We start from the raw sequence: 20,604 nt of genomic DNA on the forward strand, positions 1-20,604 counted from the left end.
CATCTGCGAACTGCTACATTCTGTAATTAAACTGATGAGCCAGATTATAGGTCAGAGCTGATGTCTAGAACCAGGCTATGTAAGACGATTTTGTCAGTGTTTTCAAAACCTGACCTGTAATATTATAAATGTGCACATACACTCTTACAACACTGCCAGAATCAGGCCATCAATCATTAAATTGGATAAACACCAAACAATATGCTTAAAAAAAGAAGACATTTCCCCCAACCAAAAAAGCTGGTATTTATTTAGGCATGCATTACTGTGCTTAGGAATTAAGGATCATGATTTCTAAAAATAAGTAATTAGAAAGCAGCTCTGATGCAGACAGCCATTTTTACACTGAAGTGCAAAGCAAAGGCCACTGCTCTCACACAATTACTTTTGAGCATGGCTATCCAAAACACTAGCATATGTAATACTTCTCAAAGTATTATTAAAATAAGAAGCATTTCTTGGCTCATTTCACCCACACAGAACTACAGACTCCTTTTTAAGTTAAAGGTGCTACAATCCTAGACAAGTAGACAGGATTTGCCAGTTCTTTACATTGAAAGATGCTGATGCCAAAAACATATACACAGAATCGGCTCTCCTGGCATGCTGTTATAGTTAAGACACTTGGCTCTTCATCCTTGTTTCTCCCCCTACCATTATTACACAAGACCCATCTACTTCAAGCTGAATAACATATAGTAAAATTTCAAGAGTTTAGTATCTAATTTGTACACCTTCCCACTCTTCTCCGATCTTAAATTTTGATTATTTGAATTTTCAGATACAGTGCTTGCTTTGAAGCATGCGATGCCTGTTCTGCAGACAGACCTTTGCTTGGAAGCAACGAAGCAGCAGCACATACTGCATTGTTGAACCAGCAGAATTCTCTACATTGTTTTCTAGCATCACATATGGACACCACTTCTGATCACGTTTATCTACTACTGTTGATGAAGTTTATCTACTGCTGTTTCTGTTTTAAAATAAATTGTAGAAAAACAAATTGGAATTGACTTCAAAAGTTTTACTTAAAAGTTCATTTGCACGTGGAGAAGGCAGGCTTAAGTCCTCTGCAGGCTTCATTCAACTGCACATAGTTGCAGATACTATGGTTACTGTAAGACAAAACCAATGTCATTGCCAAAAATTTCTTAAAAGTTCAGAGTATTTAGTATGCCCCCTTCTTTTCAGCAACCCTATCCACATAAAAAGATCACCATCAAAAGTTTAATGTTTACTACACTATAAATACAGTATCATAATCTCAGAAATTATATTTTTAGGCAAAGAAGTCACAATTAGTAAGTATTTAGTTTTAGATCTTTTATGAGCAAAGATGTTTTAATGTGTCAACATTTCAAGAGCGTGAATCTTTCTTTACAAGAAAAGAAAAAAATTACTTCATCGATTTGGAGCTAGAGAGGTCCACAAGACTCTTTGCAAATTAAAAGTGCATGGAATACATGCATCATCCTTCATACATAAAATATTTTGCAATAGGATTGAGAACACATTAAGTGTTAAACAATGTTTAGAGTTAAAAGTACACGAAAAGAATCTCTCCTTGGAGAGAGAGATTAACTGAACATCCTCCTGGACAGCTGTGCAAGTTCTCAACAAATGCTTTTGTGTACAAGTGGTTTAAAAATCACACAGCAAGTTCTGGAATATTCAAAACAATGATTTGATAGAACAAACATTTTACAGTTACCTCAATTCCATATAATTTTGTTACAAACAGTTATCATGGCCTAAGCCCTGTGCATTGGTGCTTGGATTCATGGCCTCACCCATGCAACATTATTTGTTTCAAGAGATCAAACTTTAGCTCTTGGACTAAAGCCCAAATGAGTGACTGAATAAATTCAGCAGCTTCTCCGGCACTGAACCCCTTCCCTTCCATGATTCAAATTTCCGATATTAAGTAGTACACTTATCAAAGAGAGATCATGTATAAACAGCACAGTCAAAAGCTACATCAGATGTAAGAAGACTAGTACTTGAAAAATGTGTTGAGCATCTTTGAAGGCAGAAGTTTCCAACATCACTGCTAAAGAGAAAGAGGAAAAAGATTAAAATGAAATTTAAAAATTACGTTTGTCATTTCAGTAACTGTGTTTTGTCATTCATTATAGAATAAAGCAAAATAGTTTATTTATGCAGTGATGAGGGAAACTTGAGAGAGAAACTAAGTCATCACCTGTCCCTTGAGAGATCAAGTCCAGAAATTAAGACTGGTATTTTAAAACTTAGGTTTTCCTAGCCTAAAAAAAGTTTTAACGTATAAGTGCTATTTGGTAGCATTGTCTAAAACTAGAATTATATTTGCATCTTCATATAGGTGTGCGTGTTGGAAATTCAATAGCAATGAAACTGAGCTGAAGAAAGCCACACTGCATAAAAACCCTATCTGGAGCTACACACTGACTAGTAAACCAAATTAAGACAGAAAGGGTGGAAGTTTTTAATTTACCTACTGAGCTGCATATGGAGCCTATTCTATAACTATTCTGTGACTGCTAGAAAGCAGGCAGAACTATGACTAGACTGATTATTAGCAGTTATCTGACCAGACGTAACTGGTCTGAAAGGGAAACAAGAAGCTTAGCACATAATAAATAATTTCATCCTTTTTCCTATGAACAGTTAGGAAGTTACATTTTCCTCTCTTCCATTCAGCGACCAACAAACCTGATTAAATTAAAAGGAAATTGAATCTACAGCTATCTTAACCAGGCAGATATTTAGAAGGACACCATTAACTCATTTGCCACCATCATCACATGTTCACTTAAATCATAAATGTAGTAGTTTCTTCCACTTCATCCATGTAGAAATGTTCCTCAGAAAGGAATTACAATGCAGAAACAAATATTATCCATCCAGATGGACTTGATATTCTAACACTGACAGCCTACTGACAGCCATAATGAAATAGCAAAGATGCTCCACAATTACAAGTATGGCACAGCAGCCAGTGGAGTGAAACAAGCCCTTCCAAATCTGTGCTAGCAAGGGAAAAAAATTACTTACTTTAAAAGTTTTTATAACAGTGAGTATACTTTGCAGTAAATATACTCTTGCATCTGGCTACTACGTTTGTTAAGATCCATTGTTTTCACATGAAGTTCCTTAAAGAAGTAGATACTATCACTAAACAACAGTTTCGTTCCAGCAGTATCTGATGATTAAATGACTGAGCTTTATACATGTCATTGTGTACAATTAGGCTACAGTAATCAAATTCTTTCTGGAAAGCCCTACCACTAACATGACAACACCAAAGCACGCAGGCATTGCAGGCTCCAGTCTGTTTGACACATATGTAACACCTGTTCACAACGACAGAACAGGATGTAAGCTCCCAGAAATACCTTCCTATCTAACCCCATTCCATCACACTTGACCCGTCCTGGCTTTTGCCAGTAAAGTTACTTCCATGTGCATGCACATAAACTTAATGAATATTGAATGTACTTTTGTGGAGAGAAAAAGACTAAAGTTTACACACATCCTAGATTGACACGTGTTCCTTTTATAAGTATAGGCATAAATCTGCTTTGGGTGAATTAATTTAATGGGAACATTTTAATTTGTTCCTGAAACTCCTGACCAAACTTAGTCATCTTTGGTCCCTCACCCTAAAAACAACTTCCCATTCATCAAGCCAACAGATATTAGAACTACAAATGTGCAAAAGACTTCTAACACATTGGCTTCCTTTATGAAAAGACTATTTTGAAGTAAGTGTAATCTATAATAAGTGCAATCTTCCTTTCTGGAAAGCTAGCTACTGCCATGCCATGGTAGCTTGACAGGCAGATCAGAACCAGGGGCAAACCTAGACCCTTGCAGTGGAACCCAGTGCCAAACCCAGAACCTGGCTGTATTTAGACCTTGACCAATAAGTCACAGTACTACCATCACATCAGAAAGCGGTCTAAATACAGTTGCAAATCAAGCTCAACATTCTCATCAGTAAGAATAATTGAGTAAATCTATACTGACCAAGTGAGTTAATTTTGGTAAAAAAGTGACTGCCTTTACTGACTACACTTTACAGGCTAAACTATCTGGCTAGTCACAGATTCTGCTTTCTCTTTCTCCTCTGCGTTGTTTTTCTTTTTTGCCCTACGAGTTATCTGAAAACTGAAAGCAACACAAGAAATGCATACATACAGGGTACACTTTCAGAAATTCTTTCGTTTCTGCCCACTAGAATATAACTGGAGTAACTGACATGTCTTGACATCTGCTTAGGAACACTTGTGACAGGTAAAATAACACTTATTATCTACAGGTATGCTATCCAGCAACTTTCTCCCTAGTCATCACTACTTGTCAAGTGTGCTGTTGCTAAATGAGCTATTTACAAATGTAAACTATGTAATTTAAGTTTTAAAATAAATAGACAACCTTTACATTAGGTAGCAACTTGACAACAAGGTAATAGATCATCCAATTACATCTTTCAAACAAAGTGATCTGTGTATGCTGCTCAATTTTTTTTTTTTAATGAAGAAAATCCTTGGCTCACAATCTATTCTGCAAGAACTTCCTTGGCTTTCTTCCTTTACGCTGGATAATTGTGTAAAAACTCCTTAAGTTTTGTTGGATAATCTGTCATCACTCCGGTTGCTCCCAGATCAAATGCCCTCTTGTATTCTTGTTCTTCATTCAGTACCCAAATATACACCTATGAGATGGGATAGAGAGACCAATTATTACAGGAAATACTCACATTACAAAAAAAGGTGACTTTTGACCTAAATTGTTTTGTGTGAGAGAGGTGATGCCGCATATATTTAAAATGATAAATGATTACACTGTGATGCCAAAGACATGCACACAAATGTATCAACTTCTTTCCCCTCGCCCTCCAAAAGGGGACATTTTCTAGTGGTGACTCCAACTCCATTTTGTTAACTGAGACACCAGGTATTTCCAAAAGTCAAAATACTATTTTGTGAAAAGCCCAAAATAAGCAAACAGTTTAGCAGATTTTGTAGGCTTAAGTTTGAAGTGGGGAAAAAAATAATCATAAAGAGATTTAAATTAAAGAGTCTTTTTCCAAGCATACAATTCTTCCTTTGCAACTACAGAACGCCAAATATAATGGCATAACCTATTCCTCAGGAACCAAAAAGTAACTTATAATCCTAGCAACACAGCAGAACACGTTGGGGACAACATGAATCCATCTTAGGGCCATATCTGGCTGGTTCAAATTCTCGCTATGTTAAAAGCACATTTCCTTTAGCTTTGCCACACTGTACCTGAATGCCCCGAGCAGTGAGGTGGTCAAAAAGTGCTTTCCGCATTAGCAATCTGCAGAAAGGAGAAAGATATTGTTTAAGAACTTGAAGTATATGTGAAATTTTCAGTGTCTGCTGATGTTCTGTAACAAATTTTCCACAGAGCATTTAGATTCAATGTTTTCCACAAGAAAGTGATTAGAAACCTAATTATAGAAAACTTAGTTCAAGCAATTCAAGACTGGTTAACACAGATACAAATATCCATAGCTAATGTGAATTTCTGGGTATCAACTCTTCTGAAGATCAAATCCAGCAGATTCCTCCTTCACTGTACAGGTACCCTGTACCATGTCCAATGAATCAATCCTTTTCAGAAGAGATTTTATCCTTCATACCAGAAGACATGAAAACTCTACTGGCCACTCAAGAAATCAAACTAACAGATGTCAGACACAGAAGCAAGAGCCAGAACACACTTACTGCAATCACATTCAACCTCTGAAAGTATATAACTAACTTTCCTCTGAAGCACAGATATTCTTAAAATGCAAAGTGTTCCACGTAAGCCAAACAATATCTCCTCTGACAACATTACGAAACAGTCACCATCCCATGAAACACGAAAACCACTTTCTGAGTCTACTTGTATGCTAATTAACTGAACACACTTACGACAGAAACTAAATAGACTAAATTGGAATAATGCCCACTGTTACTGCACCTCAGTATGTTTTAGCATATAAAAAATAAAAGCGTACAGGAACACCTACGTAAGATTTGAGTGTGATTTACATTGCACTGACAATAAAGCTAGAAGAAGCTGAAAAAAATTACAACATAACAAGTAGCTATAGCAATAGCTAGTTTTAGTTGCTTGAGCCAACTGCTACTATATAGGCAAAATATAAATAAAAATTTAAGAAGATTAAAATCTTACGTGTCAGCTAGCCAGATAATAAATTTCTGGCTTCTTGTCATCTTCTGTGGTTCTTTCAGCCTGTTGAGGAAGATGAAAAAAAAAAAGATTACCAGAGCACAGATTAAAATGTTATTTGAGATGTTCCTGCAAAAGGAACATGAAGAATTAATCTTGCAGTTTCTCAAATTAGAGCAGTAATTTCACTGTCTAGGACGGTGACTTAGAATTGGGTTACACAAGAGAAATGTGCTACATGTAAGAGAAGCAGCAGAGATTCATATTCAGCAGCATTTTGAGTAAAGTAAAGAGCACGTGAAATCTCATCTCCACCCTATTACTGACTTGCCTCTTGACCTTATTCAGACTAATTTGTTCTCAAGACAGACGGAGAAAAGTGCAAGAATCAGTTATTTGTACAGTACTGCTACATATTACTATTTAGATGATACTATCTAGATAACATCAGCACAAGCTGCATTGTAAAGGCAGCTCCGTGAAGGCGGTATTTACAGGAGATGCTGTAAATAGGAAACACTGATATACACAGGCACCCCACACTAACAACTGAGTAACTCAGAGCTGGCTAGAGACAGGTTAAATACAGAGGAGCAGAAGATTTGCATAGCTTTCTCTCAGGAATATACAAAAGTGCCTAAGTTAACAAAACAGTATCCTCAGCCCGAGGATACTGACTAAACCAATGCTCAAGCCGGCATTATCATTCACTTGTTTTACTATCATTTCAGTGCAGCACCCACCGACGGACTCTCACTCACTTGAGGATGATTGAAGGCATGGGAATTTCCAAGAATTCTTCCTTGAAAGGAATGAATGGCAGCAGACCAGTGTAGAACAGGCCAAGCAGCAGGAGGACACGTTGCAAACAGAAGATGATGGGAATATCAGCATTCTGTAGGAACCAGGAAAGAAAGATTCTAAATTACCTTGGTAGATTGCTGAGTCTGTTGCAATTAAATTTACTCATCAATGCATGTTTAAAGTTTAGCCTAAAGATTAGGCTGCCAACTGTTTATGATATGCCTGCCACTGAATTTAAATTACTCTTTCTGGTAGCTTATAATCCAAGCAAAAGTTTTACACAATTTCAAGGGGCTTTGGGACCTGAAAAGGTAAAGTTTCGCAAGTTGCAGTACTGCATTTGTTACCTGCCTTCATCGTCTTTCCAGACTGCATGATGCTATGCAGCATTTTGTCTTAGACCAGTATTACCACAAAGAACAAGCTGTGCTTTAGCACAGGACTTTTTTGATATCACACCAATTCACTTCACAACACATTTTTAAAGATGCTGGTTTATGAACCAAAACATTTGGGCACTAATGCTATGAAAATGAACAAATATAACTGCTGTTCAGGTAGGAAATAGTGTGTTGTCCTGCACAGATAAATCAGAACAATATCTGTACTCTCAACTAGATCAATTTCACTCAGGTGCATAACTCCCTTGGACTAAGCACAATTTTAATTTAATTCTAAATTGTACAATTCCTCAGCACAAAAAGGAATAGAATCTATAGCCATAAAACAGCTTTATACCAATATAACTGTGTGTCAACTAGCAGCCAAATCCATTATTTTCATAAAAAGAAACACACAATAAGCAATCCTTAGAAAAATTGCTTTTGTACCAGACGAATGATGTGCAAAACAGGCTCTAAGACTTCCTGACATAAAATCCTAACACCCTATATTTTATAGAACAAGAGTAAAACATGATTAAGCTTAATTCCTCAAGTATTTTTTTGCAGAGTATATGGGCGTTAACTGTGCTTGATTTATTGTAACAACGTAGTAAGTAGAACACAATCTAAGTGCAAAATTTCTCATCACATCTGAGTCTGGCATAGCTGGCTAGATCTTGATTTACAGGGTGCTTTTCTGTACATTTTGTCACCACACAGTAACAAGCAGGCAAGAACAAAGCATAGCTGGATCGATTCTTACCTCCTTAAGACACTTTGATACCACCTCATAACTGACATTCCCCCATACTGTCAAATGCTCTCGCTTATACTGACTCACCAGCTCTGAAACCTGCAATATAAAAAAGCAGAACCCTAACATGTATTCATTGAAAACTATGTGCAGAATTATTTAACTGCAACTCTACTTGTTACTTTTCAACTATGTATGTCATTACAGGAAAGAAAGTTCTTCTATACTCTCTCCCATCTTAAGATGATTGTGCTGCTTTGACTGGAGAGAAAGAGGTGTTCAGGTCAACAGATAAAAAGAAAGACCATTATACCTAAAAAAAAAAACCCTAGAGAATTTAAGAAAACGAGATGGCAAAATAGTATCTGACAGAAAGCAGATTTCCTTTTCTGTAATGAACACTGATCTTTACACTGACATCGTGTTTTTATAGACTGTTGCCTACCAAAGCATCATAAGACGACCCTTCATATGAACTACAAACCAAACATGTCTAGCAGTGTAGTATCAGCCTAATGTCAAGATAAAGGGTCAGTAAAGAGCTGTTTGCTGAATATCTTGCACAAGATCACTTCTGTCTTCTGTATTACCTCGTACATGGAGCAAGATATAACATGTGAAGAATGAAGCTGTCCAAGAACACAAATTTTACTGTCACAGACTGCTAGCAACTCCAAGAAACTTTTCTTTTGGAATTCCAACATCATTACATGACATTCAGCCTCAGATTTTCATGTACCTTTTTGATCAACACATTGTTGTTCACTTTGATGTCAATGTTGACAGGAGTTTGTGGAAATGCCTCAAACACCTCTTTCAAGAGCGGAATACGGTTGTCTTTTCCCTCGCAGTGACATTCTGGGGAAACAAGTAAGTTGTCACTGCTGTGACCATTTTTAATACACCATAGATAAAAGCTGAGATGTCAGAGCACTTATCTTAAAATTAAAAAAAAAAATAGTTCCTAGAATTAGCACACTTTTAAACCGAAAAAAAAAAAATTTACTTCACTTGGATAGTTGTAATTAATTATGACAAGCTCACTTCCATAATGAAAATGCCCTGAGCATATTGCATATTTAGGTTTAAACTTCATTAAATTCAGTCATTATTTAGCAACAGTAGGAGTGCAGACATGGTTGAAATCCTGAAATAGCAAACACGGGCTCAGTTACCACATACCAAATGCAATGAGATTAATACGAAACAAGACCAAATGAGAAAAACTTTTCCTTCTAGGAAAATTTACTGGAGAAGCATAATGAGTAAAGGGAACAGAAGGCAAACCCCCCAAATTTTACTGTCTGAAACTGCTTGTGGCTCCAGGGAATTAACTGAAGGTTCTCGCCATCTCTTTGTATTACTGTACATAAACAAAAGATATATACGTGTGAAAATAACACGTCATGGATTTCATCTTGCTGCATTTTAAGTATTTTGCAATTTTGAACAGAAATGTTTAACACAAAATTTGCTTGCTGGGCAATCCAGATATGGAAAGACTACACAAGATAGTCACAAAGCCTCTCAAGCAAGCAAACACATCTGATATCATCTCTGGTAGCCTTTTCTAGGTGGAAACACTCCCAATTTTAGCCTATATGCTTTAGTCAAATTATAGTCCCACGAACCACAGTTTTCACAAGAAAACAGGTTAATCTTTTTCTAGGTTTTCTCTCTTGCAGCAATACTGGCACTGAACTTTAAGTCATACTGCGGTAACTACTACTCTTTCCATTCACCCTTCTGTAAATGCCTATTTATCTGACATCTCGTAGTACTTCAAGCCCAGAGTGCACCAGCACAATGGCATCTGAGTAGTAAAGAAACTCTCTTCTGCCTTCTCGTCGTTTTTTCAGAACAACACATTTTCAATCAGCACCCTCTGAAGATCTCACAAGGAAACTGGAAAACAGTTGCAAGAAGTAGACAAGCAAACAATTGGAATGTTTACTTGGAAAAATAGATCTTACATCTTAATCACTGCCAACTGGTATGAAAAAAAATGTATTTTGTTTTTTAAAGTTAGGATTATATTTTCCTCTTAAAACTTCTCTTATCAAGATACTGATAGAAGCAAATCTACTTTTCTACTCCCTTTGCCAAAATAAGAAATTACCACACTACAATAATGGAAAATTAGTTACTGGTACTGTGAATTGAAACAGCAAAAGACTTACCTTTCTGAAATGTGACATCCAACTTGCAGAGATACGGTGGAAGTTCCTTAAAAATAAAGGGAAATGGAACACTAAATCAAATGCAGGTATATAATCGTGACTTTAAATTATAATTCACAAGCTCTGTAAGTTATCTTTAAAGACAAAAAAATTTTTTTTTTTTAAATCTTCTTGCCCAAAAAGTGATTTACAAGCATCATGTTCATTCTTACTTGAGCTATTTGGCATTCTTAGATTTGTGTTACCTGTAGCTGAGTAAGGCAAGATGTTTCCAGACACCTGTCTGAAAATTCTGAAAATTCCACTTAAATATCAGATGGAAAGACAGCCTGTAAAACAGGCTTTTAAAACTGTCAATGCAGGTGGGATTCATCTACCGGTTCTCCCAACAAAAAGCTGGTCATACGAGAAGGAGCTTGTTGACTAAGCTTCTTTTGTCATCAGTATGGCAAGACAGGCCCACCTCCAGAAAGCTATTCATCCAACCTACTATTGGACAGAGTTAAACGCCTTCTGGAAATATGCAAGTTTTTCTCCCCTGACTACACAGGGAGCCTAGTTAACTTCGGTTTTTTAGCAAGACAAGATGAATCCTCTACTTAGATTTTGGAGACTAGACATACACACACAGGTACACAACCTTCCTGCCCACCCCAGCCACTCTACAAACGCATTTTAAAATATCATCTAGCACTAACTTTTTCTTCAACTTACAGAGTATTTGAGGTCAGATATGTTGACATCAACTCCTGTTGATCTCTTCAGGTTCTCATCATGGGACACAACCACTTGCTCATCTTTCGTCAAGTGACAATCTAGCTCCAACATGTCTGTTCCTATATTAACCGCACTGAAAGCAAAGAAGTCTGCCGTGAACCACACATGTATTTCACACAGATCCAAACCTAACACATACATGTTATTCAATTAAACTAATCTCAGTGGAAGTACTTTAAATGCTTTATGATGCAATGAATCCTCACAATCTTACTGCAAAGCAAGAAGCAAATAACTCTGCTGCAGTGGGAAAGCTGATGCAAGAATAAACAACATACCATGAATCAGAGATAGGATTTGAACTCGCTTTGACGGAGCTTTGGCTCTGTCTTCCATAGGAATCAAGTAGCACACCTGTCGATTGCAGCCTACTGCCTCAGTATTGAGAAACCTACTTCTAAAGTATTGTTTCAGAATTTTGAGTGTGATGTTTATTAGTATCAGCACATTACCACTGGAAGAAGAGAGCTCCTTTAAAAGAAGTAATCAATTTTGTGGTAAGCATAAACAACAAATGACCGGGATGTGAAAGCTTTTTTTTTTTACTTGATTTAAGTTAATCAGGAACAGATTAGGATCAGGAAATTAGCAACAGTGCTTTCAGGCTTTTGGCTTTTTGGCTAGCAAAACTACATTTAAAAAAATTATTATTATTTTAATGAAAAAGTTTTAATTTTAATTTAAAAAAAAGACTAAAACACCCAGTCATATTTTTCAAAGAAAAATAGTTATTCCTGTTCCACTCTGCTGCTTTGAAAAGTTCTAATCCAATCCCAAATCCATTCTATAGAAACTTAGCTCATAGGAGGAGTAAAGAAAGCAGAAAGTACTAATAATACTGATGAAAAATAAGTACAAGAAACCTCACATCAGAACAGAAAAACTAAGCTTTATTCCAACAAGAAATTAATTGCTCATTTCATTAGAAAAGATACTCAGAAGGTATCATTCCAGCAGACAGCTAAAAGTCCCAGCCTGAAGTCTGAACACTTCCTTCAAAACACTGGGCTGTTCTTTTTATCCACCTACAAACAAACGTATAACATCTGTGAGTACAGTCTATACTGGACCCAAAGCTCTGTGACTTCAGAAACAGCCTTTTCCTTAAGAAGAGGGCTTTACTGACTGCTGAAGTACAGACATGCCATAAACATTCACAAATGCCGTAACAGAACAAAAAAAAATAGAACATACTCCCGTAAGTGTTTAACACAATTTCTGGTCCAGCTGGGATAATGTTCAAGAAGGGGGTTGTCAAATTAAAACCAATTTGTTAACTGTTTTCCAGTGCCGCTATTAAGAACTAGGAGAGGAACAAAATCCTGTTACGCATGGAAGATACACAGCCTGTTCTGTGTCATTTTTCCTCCTGAGGAAAAGCATCTCCAAATATGCTGCAGGAGATTTGCCAAATTTGTAGAAGACGTTCCCATCTAGTACCACATGTTATCATTTAACTAGCAAAGTTTATTAGAAATCTTACTGCTTAAGAAATTCAGGACTGATGCTGCATGGAAAAAGGAGAACAACAACTTGCCTTGTTAACAAATTTGAGAATTTGCCAGGCTCTTACTAGCAGCTTGCTGCTAAATAAGCTTCCTTAAAGTGCTGCGTTTTTTCAGCTGGAAATCACTTTGTTCTGCAGCTCTGTAATAACACGTCAAATCTACATTGCTCCAGAGAAGACTCCAGATGTTCTCCAGATTCAGAAGAACGTGTTGGATCCAGATCCAACTGCTCCAGAACTCAAGCTGTGAAGCAGACTCACATTTGCAAATTAGGATGATAGAGCTCTTTGCTTGTGTTTAACTCCCAACTGTTTTCAAGTAAAAGGGCATACCAGGAAATATGTAAGAAAAGCTTTACCTTGGAAACTAAATTCCGTTAGGCAAGGCCTAATGTAGCACAGTGTATAGAGTTTATAAATACTAAGTTGACCATGTACTTTTATTGCTGTAACTACAGTGTTTAAAGCTTTCTCTCTAAACCAAGTATGTTCATAAAAGAAAAGGAAATACAACGAGAAAAATATCTGGAGAGTTTACTTAGTAGCTTCCTATCAAGACAATGCTAAAGTACATGGCTGTATTAGGGACAATTAAACTCGTAACTAAATTCTTATGACATCTTTTATGCCAGATCCCCAAATACTTTAAGACACTGCAAGTGTCTCTTTCAGCTAAAAATCAATTATTTTAAAAACTAAAACCACCACAGAAGCATTTAAATACAGTATAACATGATTACAGCCCAAAAAATCTATTAGGTATTTTACCATGCAAACAAAAAAATACTGTCTTTGGTACAAAAAGCTTATAATTGCTTTCCAGAATATTTTTAAGTTAAGCTAGTATAGAACTTGAAATTACCAAGAAGGCCTTCCCCCGCCATACACTTTGTTTATATATCACTAGAATAATTTCTTTATTATCATGCAACAGTATTAAATATTCTCCAATCACTGTTAAAGTGTAAACAGCATAAGCAAAACTATTTGCTTGTCAATACTTCGGTTACTGTCAACAAAGCAAAAACAAGGGGGTAGGTCTTACGTTGCAGACAAGCATTCTCTTTCGCATTCAACTACATCAATGGTCAAACATGCCTGCTTGTCTAAACCTGCAGAAACAGCTCTTGCAGGCACGCCCTATTTGGCTTCATGCAAAATCTGATGGATTGTAAATTGATTACCTCATACCAGCCGTCTGAGCCAATCCAGCTGATTTTTCATCATGCAGATCACCAGTTTTCTACCCAATTCCTTTTGCTAGCTTACCAGTGGAGACGGGAATGAGCGGATGGGAAGGACAAAGCCTTTACCCCTCCACAGAGGAAGCCAGAAGACTTTCTACTGCCTAATGCAAAGTAATCGCCTGACTCTGCTTTCTGCAGAAGTAACATGCCTTTATTATTCAGCCAAGACAATTTCAAAACAAGTAACTGAACTTTGCTATTGAGTTCAAAAAGTAGACCTCAACGCATTTGTTACACTATAGTTGTAAAATAATTAAAATGGTCAGAAGAGAGTCAGACAAATGTCTGTATTATCACAAAACATTATTTGACTCCTAGCACAGTCCTTACTCTAAGTACTACAGCTTACTTCTGGGAATGAAATAAAAATAGGTTATGGTATAACTTTGTAAGAGCCCTATACATATAAACCAAGTATGATACTAAATGAAAATTAAGAAATGGTTAAAAAAAAAAAGGAGCGCTTTCCAGAAACTGTGGTAGCAGACTTAAAAAAAGGCAGGCCAGCAGGGAAAAAAACCACAAAACTATGCTAAGCTTCCATGGAGATAGAAAACACTGCAGTACTTTCAATAGCACTGTTTGATTGGGAAAGCTGGCACTCCTCAGTCTGCAAGGAAATGTGCAAACTGATGAGGCTACTTAGCACAAAGCAAATTAAAAAACCCAAACAAAACAAAGAGAAGCCTACATAATTTGGTCACTGCTCGTTGGCAGCTGGAGTTTTAGATATGCTTCTTTTTCAAATGCCTTTTAGAACTTTGTTAGAATTCCCTACTTAAATGCTGGAGGCTTAAAAGGCTTTCCAGTACCAACTCCATTTTAAACCCCTAGATAAGAGGCTTTCACACACTGTGCAAATGAAGTATGTGTATGAAGGGAAAAAACATAACACAAACACTTTTAATAGCTTTACAGATGGTATATTAAAAGTTAGTTCACGTTAGGATTTCAGTCACAGTAATTCTAGGAGACAAATGATTAACCTTCTATATAGAGGAGGGAACTGAATACCATGAAACTGTGCAATATCTAAGAGAATTGCTTACAGCTGAAATAGCAGTCAACAGATTCGGACTTCCTGAAATCCAGCCTTGTATGCTAATCAGCATATTGGTATAGGCTATGATCTGAAATACCTTTTGAGAAACATCAATGTATCTAGAAAAAACAGTGTATCATATTAGTTACGAAAAATAGCTTTATAACAATAAATAAATTAATGGAAGCAATCGTCATTATACATGGAAGCAGTATCGTTTCATGTTTTATCAGCTAGCACAGAAGGAATCGGGCCTCAGAAGTTTTATTTCCAATTGTCAGTCTACCACGTTATAGTGTACAAAACATAGTTTGTGGTATCCCAATTCCTTCTTGCTGAAATTGGAGTCATGTTTAGCAAGCCACAGAAGCCATCCAAAGGAGAGATGACTTTCAGAAACAGGACACTGTACCCCAAACAGCTGATGGAAGTCCTATCTTTCTTGATTGCTTCACTCACTAAAGACAATGAGAACACTGCTGATTTAGGCATTATTGGTTCCATTTGTACTCACTGGTGAAAGGCTGCCATCGTGTTTTCCAGGTTCTCTCCAGCACCTACAAAAATAACAAAAACAAACATGTACAAAACCGTTTTCCTCCCCTCAGTCCCAGTGGAAATAAATAAAAAATAATGGATTTTAAAATGTACGCATTTTGAGGAAATATTTGGAGGAATGAGTATGAAGTTACAGTTAGAAAACCCTGTTGCCGCTAACCTACTGGGGAGACCCAGGAGACAGGACTTTCTCAAGATAAAACAATTTAAAAAAAAAAAAGAAAGAAAAAAGAAAGAAAATAGAAGGCTGTTATCTTGGATTTGTTAACACTTTGAATATACAAAACAAAGCGTTTATTCTACCAGAGGTTGGGTGCCCTATTTTTCCTTAAAGGCATTGTATTTGCCTATGACAATATGCTCCACTGGCATAGGAACAGTACATGCAAAAAGTCTATTTCAGAGTTAGAGGAGTAATAAGAGGAAAGGTGACAAGAGGAAAAACAAACAAAAAAAAACCCACAAGAAAAAGAAAGTGCCCAAGACTCTCTAAAGCTGATATTCCCTAAACGCATAGACCAGTTGATGCTCAAAGAGGTGACAACCTCTTTTTTTCAGTCCAAGGATACTTCCTGAAACAGCACAAATCTGTCAATAAAGGTTTACGCTGCTGGCAGAGAGAGGTCTCATACACAAGGAATGAAACACACATCAACTCTGGTTAAGAAAGAAAAGGACAAGCACATTAAATGTTCTCTCAGGCAGGAGTAAACTCTGCAACTCTTAAGCCATCATTCTCTACATAAAAATCTTCGAAAATCAGCCTGGTTAGGGACTGGAAAAGGTTGTGCCTTCTCCCTCCCTCAGAAAATAGGCAGTATTATATACTGAAAAACAAAACAACTTCAGGAAGATACATGTACTGATGAGGATATCTATGCAAATTTTAACTACTCTTTGACAGTGATGAATGACAGACTTTGTAAACAACAATTATAAAAGCTTCAATTAAGGCCTTGCCTATTAACAAGACCTTACCACTACATACTTATCTAAGTCTGTGTTCAGTTACTTAACAAAAGCAACGCAATTCTATGCATGCGTAACTAGCAATTTAAAATTGTTATCAGGCTAGCTTGCATTGGTAAGTTTACAAAATGAAAGACTTAACTGACTTCGAGTCATATGACAAAATCTGCATGGTTTAATGTAAACAATACAGTAAGTCCACAGCAGCTTCTGTGACTAGACATTCGCCAATATTTTAGGGAATTTGATTGCAGAACTAGGAATAGGCTCAGTGGCAAAAGTGACCAGGAATAGAGGAGAGCATGAGAATCTCATCGTGTACTTCCGATGATTGCCTAACAGATAGGAAAAACTTGGATAGGACCTGGATGATTAGTTATAAGTTAACTGCAATAAAAATTGAGATTTTAGATAACTTAACTGTGACAATACAACCCATACATCCTGAACGGTAAGAGCAAGGGAAAAAACTGAGTCAGTCTTCAATCTGTGAACAAAACAACAGTATCTTAAAATTCCTGGGCAGAAATTTCCAAAAATAAAACTTTAAATGACTGACCTAATAAGTCACATGTTAGGGAGGTAGGTATGGCGAGTCAAACCAGTTGGTATCAAAACACCCGACTTGCAGCGTTTTGGGGAAATATTGTTGAGAGATCTGCTGAAACAGGAATTCTAAGACATTTTCACAAACCACGCTCAGAAAAGGGAACTACAACAAGCAAGTGATTTGATGTACTAAATCATTTTCCCTCCTTAAAAATGAAAAGGCTGGGCTAACTGAAGGGCTTCTGACACTTACTTAAATGCACCTCTGGATTCATGTATTGTCCATTTGTGTTATGAACTACATGCACTTCCCATGCAGAAATTACCTTCCCCAGCATACTTTAGCATCCTGTGAGCCAAAACGGCCACACCCAAACATTATTATTGCATATTTGAGAGCACCACCATGGGACAAGGAGTCAGTGTCAAGCACTGGCTCAAGGAGATGACCCTTTGAAGTTCTGTTGTTTTGGGTTCCCCCCCAATGTAAGAAAAGAAGCACGTTAGGAAGAATGTTTCCAGCAGGTCAAAGGAGGTGATTGTTCCCCTCTACTCAGCACTGGTGAAACCACATCTGGAGTGCTGTGTCCAGTTCTGGGCTCCGAAGTACAAGACAGACATGGATCTACTGGAACAATTGCAGAGAAGGGCTGTGAAAATTAAGGGATGAGAGATTCTTGCATACAATGAGGCTGAGGGTGCTAAAATTGTTTAGCTGGGAGAAGAGAGGCTCGGGAGGATCTTACCAACATGTCTAAATACCGGATGGGAGGGAGTAAAGAAGACTGAGCCAGACTTTTCTCAGTGGTGCCCAGGGAAAGGACAAGAGGCAATGGGAACAAATTGAAATACAGGAAATTCAATTTATAAACATAAGAAAAACACCTTTTTTTATTGTAAGAGTGATCAAACTCTGGAACAGGCTGCCTGGAGAGGTTGGGGAGTCCATTGTTGGATGTATTTAAAACCTAACTGGACAAGGTCCTGATCAACCCGTTCTAATTGCCCCTGCTCTGGTCAGATGAGATGATCTCCAGAGGTCACTTCCAATCTCAACTGTTCTGTAATTCTGTAAAAATCATCACACTATATCACACTGCAATCCAGTCCATGCAGCTGGCATTAATAGAGGACTCTAAGACAGAATATCAAGACTTAATTATTGATCTCAGAAATGACCATTTTTAAAATTATGAGAAGTGAAAAAATACTTCAGGGATGCTTCCACTGACGAGCTATAAACCGAGATAAGGAAATTCTTGCATGAAGAAAGAAGCAAAATCAAAACCCATAGACTTAAAAAAACTTCACATACAAGGCTCCATCTCAGAGAGAAAAAAGCCAAACAAGTTAAGTGTTACCTTCATCTCCGAAGTTAATAGGAGTAACGCAATAGGAAACCTGACACTGCGTGTAAAGCTACAGTGTGACTAAAGCCTGATGAGAACTTAACTCCCACAGGAATTTAAGTTACAAGGTAAATACTACAGAGAATAAAGGGTAAGTGACCTCCAGTCTCCTAGTACCCAATGAGCAAAAAGCTGCCGAGATGTTAAGGGTTGTACTTCTACCACAGGTGTATTTCACAGTATATATGAGGTCACAGAACAATTCGAAGACCGTGGACTTTGTCTCTGAATGCCTAATGAATAATCCTCCCATTGAGTAAGGCTTTCCTGTTGTTTTAATGTTGCTTAGTGCAACTGGCCAAAACACTTGCATTCTAGGCTTAGGGCTGTATATCTTGGCCAAGGTCATTGCAAAGAAGTGAGAACAAAAGAAGATTAAGGAGATCATACCAAGTTCCAACAAAGTCATCCGCAAGTTTTTAATAGCTTGCAAATTAACAAACAAACAGGTAACAATCGAAATTGAGAACCTTTGTTCATTGAATGAAAATATGTACCTACCAGGAAACGGCTAATACATGCATTCCAAACCAAAAGGTGTATTTTATGCTCTACTTAAGACTATAGTTATGAAGAAACTTAATCTGTCATATTAACTAAATGAAAGAAATGCAAGTAATAAAATCTATAAGAGATCAGCTCTAGTTTTTGTATTTTAATAATTCAAGGTGGTAGCAGCAGGTAGTTAAGGACCATTGGCTAGAACTGTGACCAAACACTGCATAAAATGGCACTAGATACGATACTGAAAACTTTAAACTCAGCATCTGACATATCTCCCACAGAATTCTGGGAAAAATATTTACTAGAAAACTGACTGTTTTCACGAATTGAATGAGACAGCAGGGAAAAGCGCAAGGAAAAACCTATCTTCACAGAACAGGAAAATAAAATTTGCTGTATTTTTTTCCTCCCAATGTTTTGGAAAAGGTAGAAGAAACTTCAAAAACATCTTTTAGCTATTTTAGATAGAAGCAACTAGCCTACCCGCAAGGCCTTGGCGCAAGGCGTACGGAGGGGACAAGACTCTCAAAATGGGCTCGGTTTTACCACAGCACTGAACCATTAACTGTCTCCAAGAGCACGGGGAGCAAGAACAGAGTCACAGCAAACTGCATTTCTTCTAAAACCAGAAAGCAAAGCAAATAGGCAGTTAGAGGCAAGCAGATTGGTCTTTTGTACCTGATCAAAGCAAGAGTCAGCCGCCTCTCTCATTAGGAAGAGAAATACCGTAACACTGAATCATTAAGAAGAAAAAATATATATGTTTGAGAGGGAAACCATTACGATCGGAACCCACGTAAAACAAGCTGATTTCGGCTGACGCGTTTTGAGTTCGGAGATTAATTCAGCTTTGAAATCAAGCACTGGTCAGCAGGTGGCACCTAAAATTAGGTTGCGGGAGGAAGGTTTAAAGGGAGCCCGCTGCGAGCGACGGGCACCGCGCAGCAGCCCCTCAAGACCCTCCCGACCGGGCTCTGGCGGCGCCCGCCCGCCCTAGCCGTCAGGGCGAGAACCGTCCTGAGGGAGCGGGGAGGCATCGCCCCCCGGGGGCGGCCGCGGGGCCCAGGGGAGCCCCTCAGCGCCCGGAGCCGGGGAGGGCTGAAGCCCTCAGGGAGCGGCGGGCGGCCGCAGCCTCCGCCCGCCTGAGGGGAAGGCGGGAAGCGACGCCCCCAGGTCCGCGGCAGGCAGGGAGCCCCCCCCACGCCCCCTGACTCACCGCCGCGGTGGGAGATGTGCCGGCAGCGGAAGCGCTGCCGCTTGGGCCGGTGGAGCAGCCCCGGACACTTGAGGAGAAGCGCCGAGGTGAGGACATATCCGCCCAGCGTGGAGAGCAGGTACAGCGTCGCCGACATCCTGTGCCTCTCACCGGCTAACCCCGCTCCCCGCCCGGCCTCGCTCGTCCTGTCCCACCCCTCGCCCGGCCCAGCCCGCAGCCGCCTCCCAGCGAGGCGGCGGCGCTGCGGGAGCCGCTGCCACTGCGACCGCGCAGCCGCACCGCCTCCCCTCCGCCCCCGAGCCGGGGAGGAGGCGTCAGTGCGCAGGCGCGGGGGACCCCCGCCCTTCCCGCCAAGGGCTCGGCCGTCGGGCGGTCCCCCCTCAGAGGGGCTGGGCCGCCTCAGCCCGGGGAGCTCAGCCTCATCCCTCGGCCGGGCCCTCGCACCTGCAGGCGCCTGTCACGGCTCGCGCGTTTTTTTAAGTAATTAACAAATGCTGTGAGCGATTTCCAATT

At 38.7% G+C, this 20,604-nt stretch overlaps 1 protein-coding gene across 2 annotated transcripts; it reads right to left on the reverse strand.

Moving 5' to 3' along the window:
• Nucleotides 1-224: 224 nt before the first annotated feature.
• On the reverse strand, nt 225-20,376 carry GDPD1 (glycerophosphodiester phosphodiesterase domain containing 1). Of its 2 annotated transcripts, XM_075168469.1 has the most exons (10): nt 20,092-20,376; nt 15,401-15,443; nt 11,028-11,163; nt 10,314-10,359; nt 8,873-8,991; nt 8,143-8,232; nt 6,954-7,087; nt 6,196-6,255; nt 5,277-5,328; nt 225-4,696 (listed from the first exon to the last, which is right to left on the reverse strand). In XM_075168469.1, exons 1-10 carry the CDS (start codon nt 20,225-20,227, stop codon nt 4,574-4,576), a joined length of 939 nt encoding a protein of 312 aa, XP_075024570.1. In that variant the 5' UTR covers nt 20,228-20,376; the 3' UTR covers nt 225-4,573. The 2 variants fall into 2 exon arrangements, with proteins under 2 accessions (XP_075024570.1, XP_075024571.1); XM_075168470.1 differs by lacking the exons at nt 15,401-15,443; nt 20,092-20,376 and adding an exon at nt 13,782-13,971 and having other exon boundaries at nt 1,318-4,696.
• Between the last annotated feature and the right edge of the window lie 228 nt (nt 20,377-20,604).

Source organism: Calonectris borealis, chromosome 19 (assembly GCF_964195595.1).
Source record: "Calonectris borealis chromosome 19, bCalBor7.hap1.2, whole genome shotgun sequence".
NCBI lineage: Eukaryota > Metazoa > Chordata > Aves > Procellariiformes > Procellariidae > Calonectris > Calonectris borealis.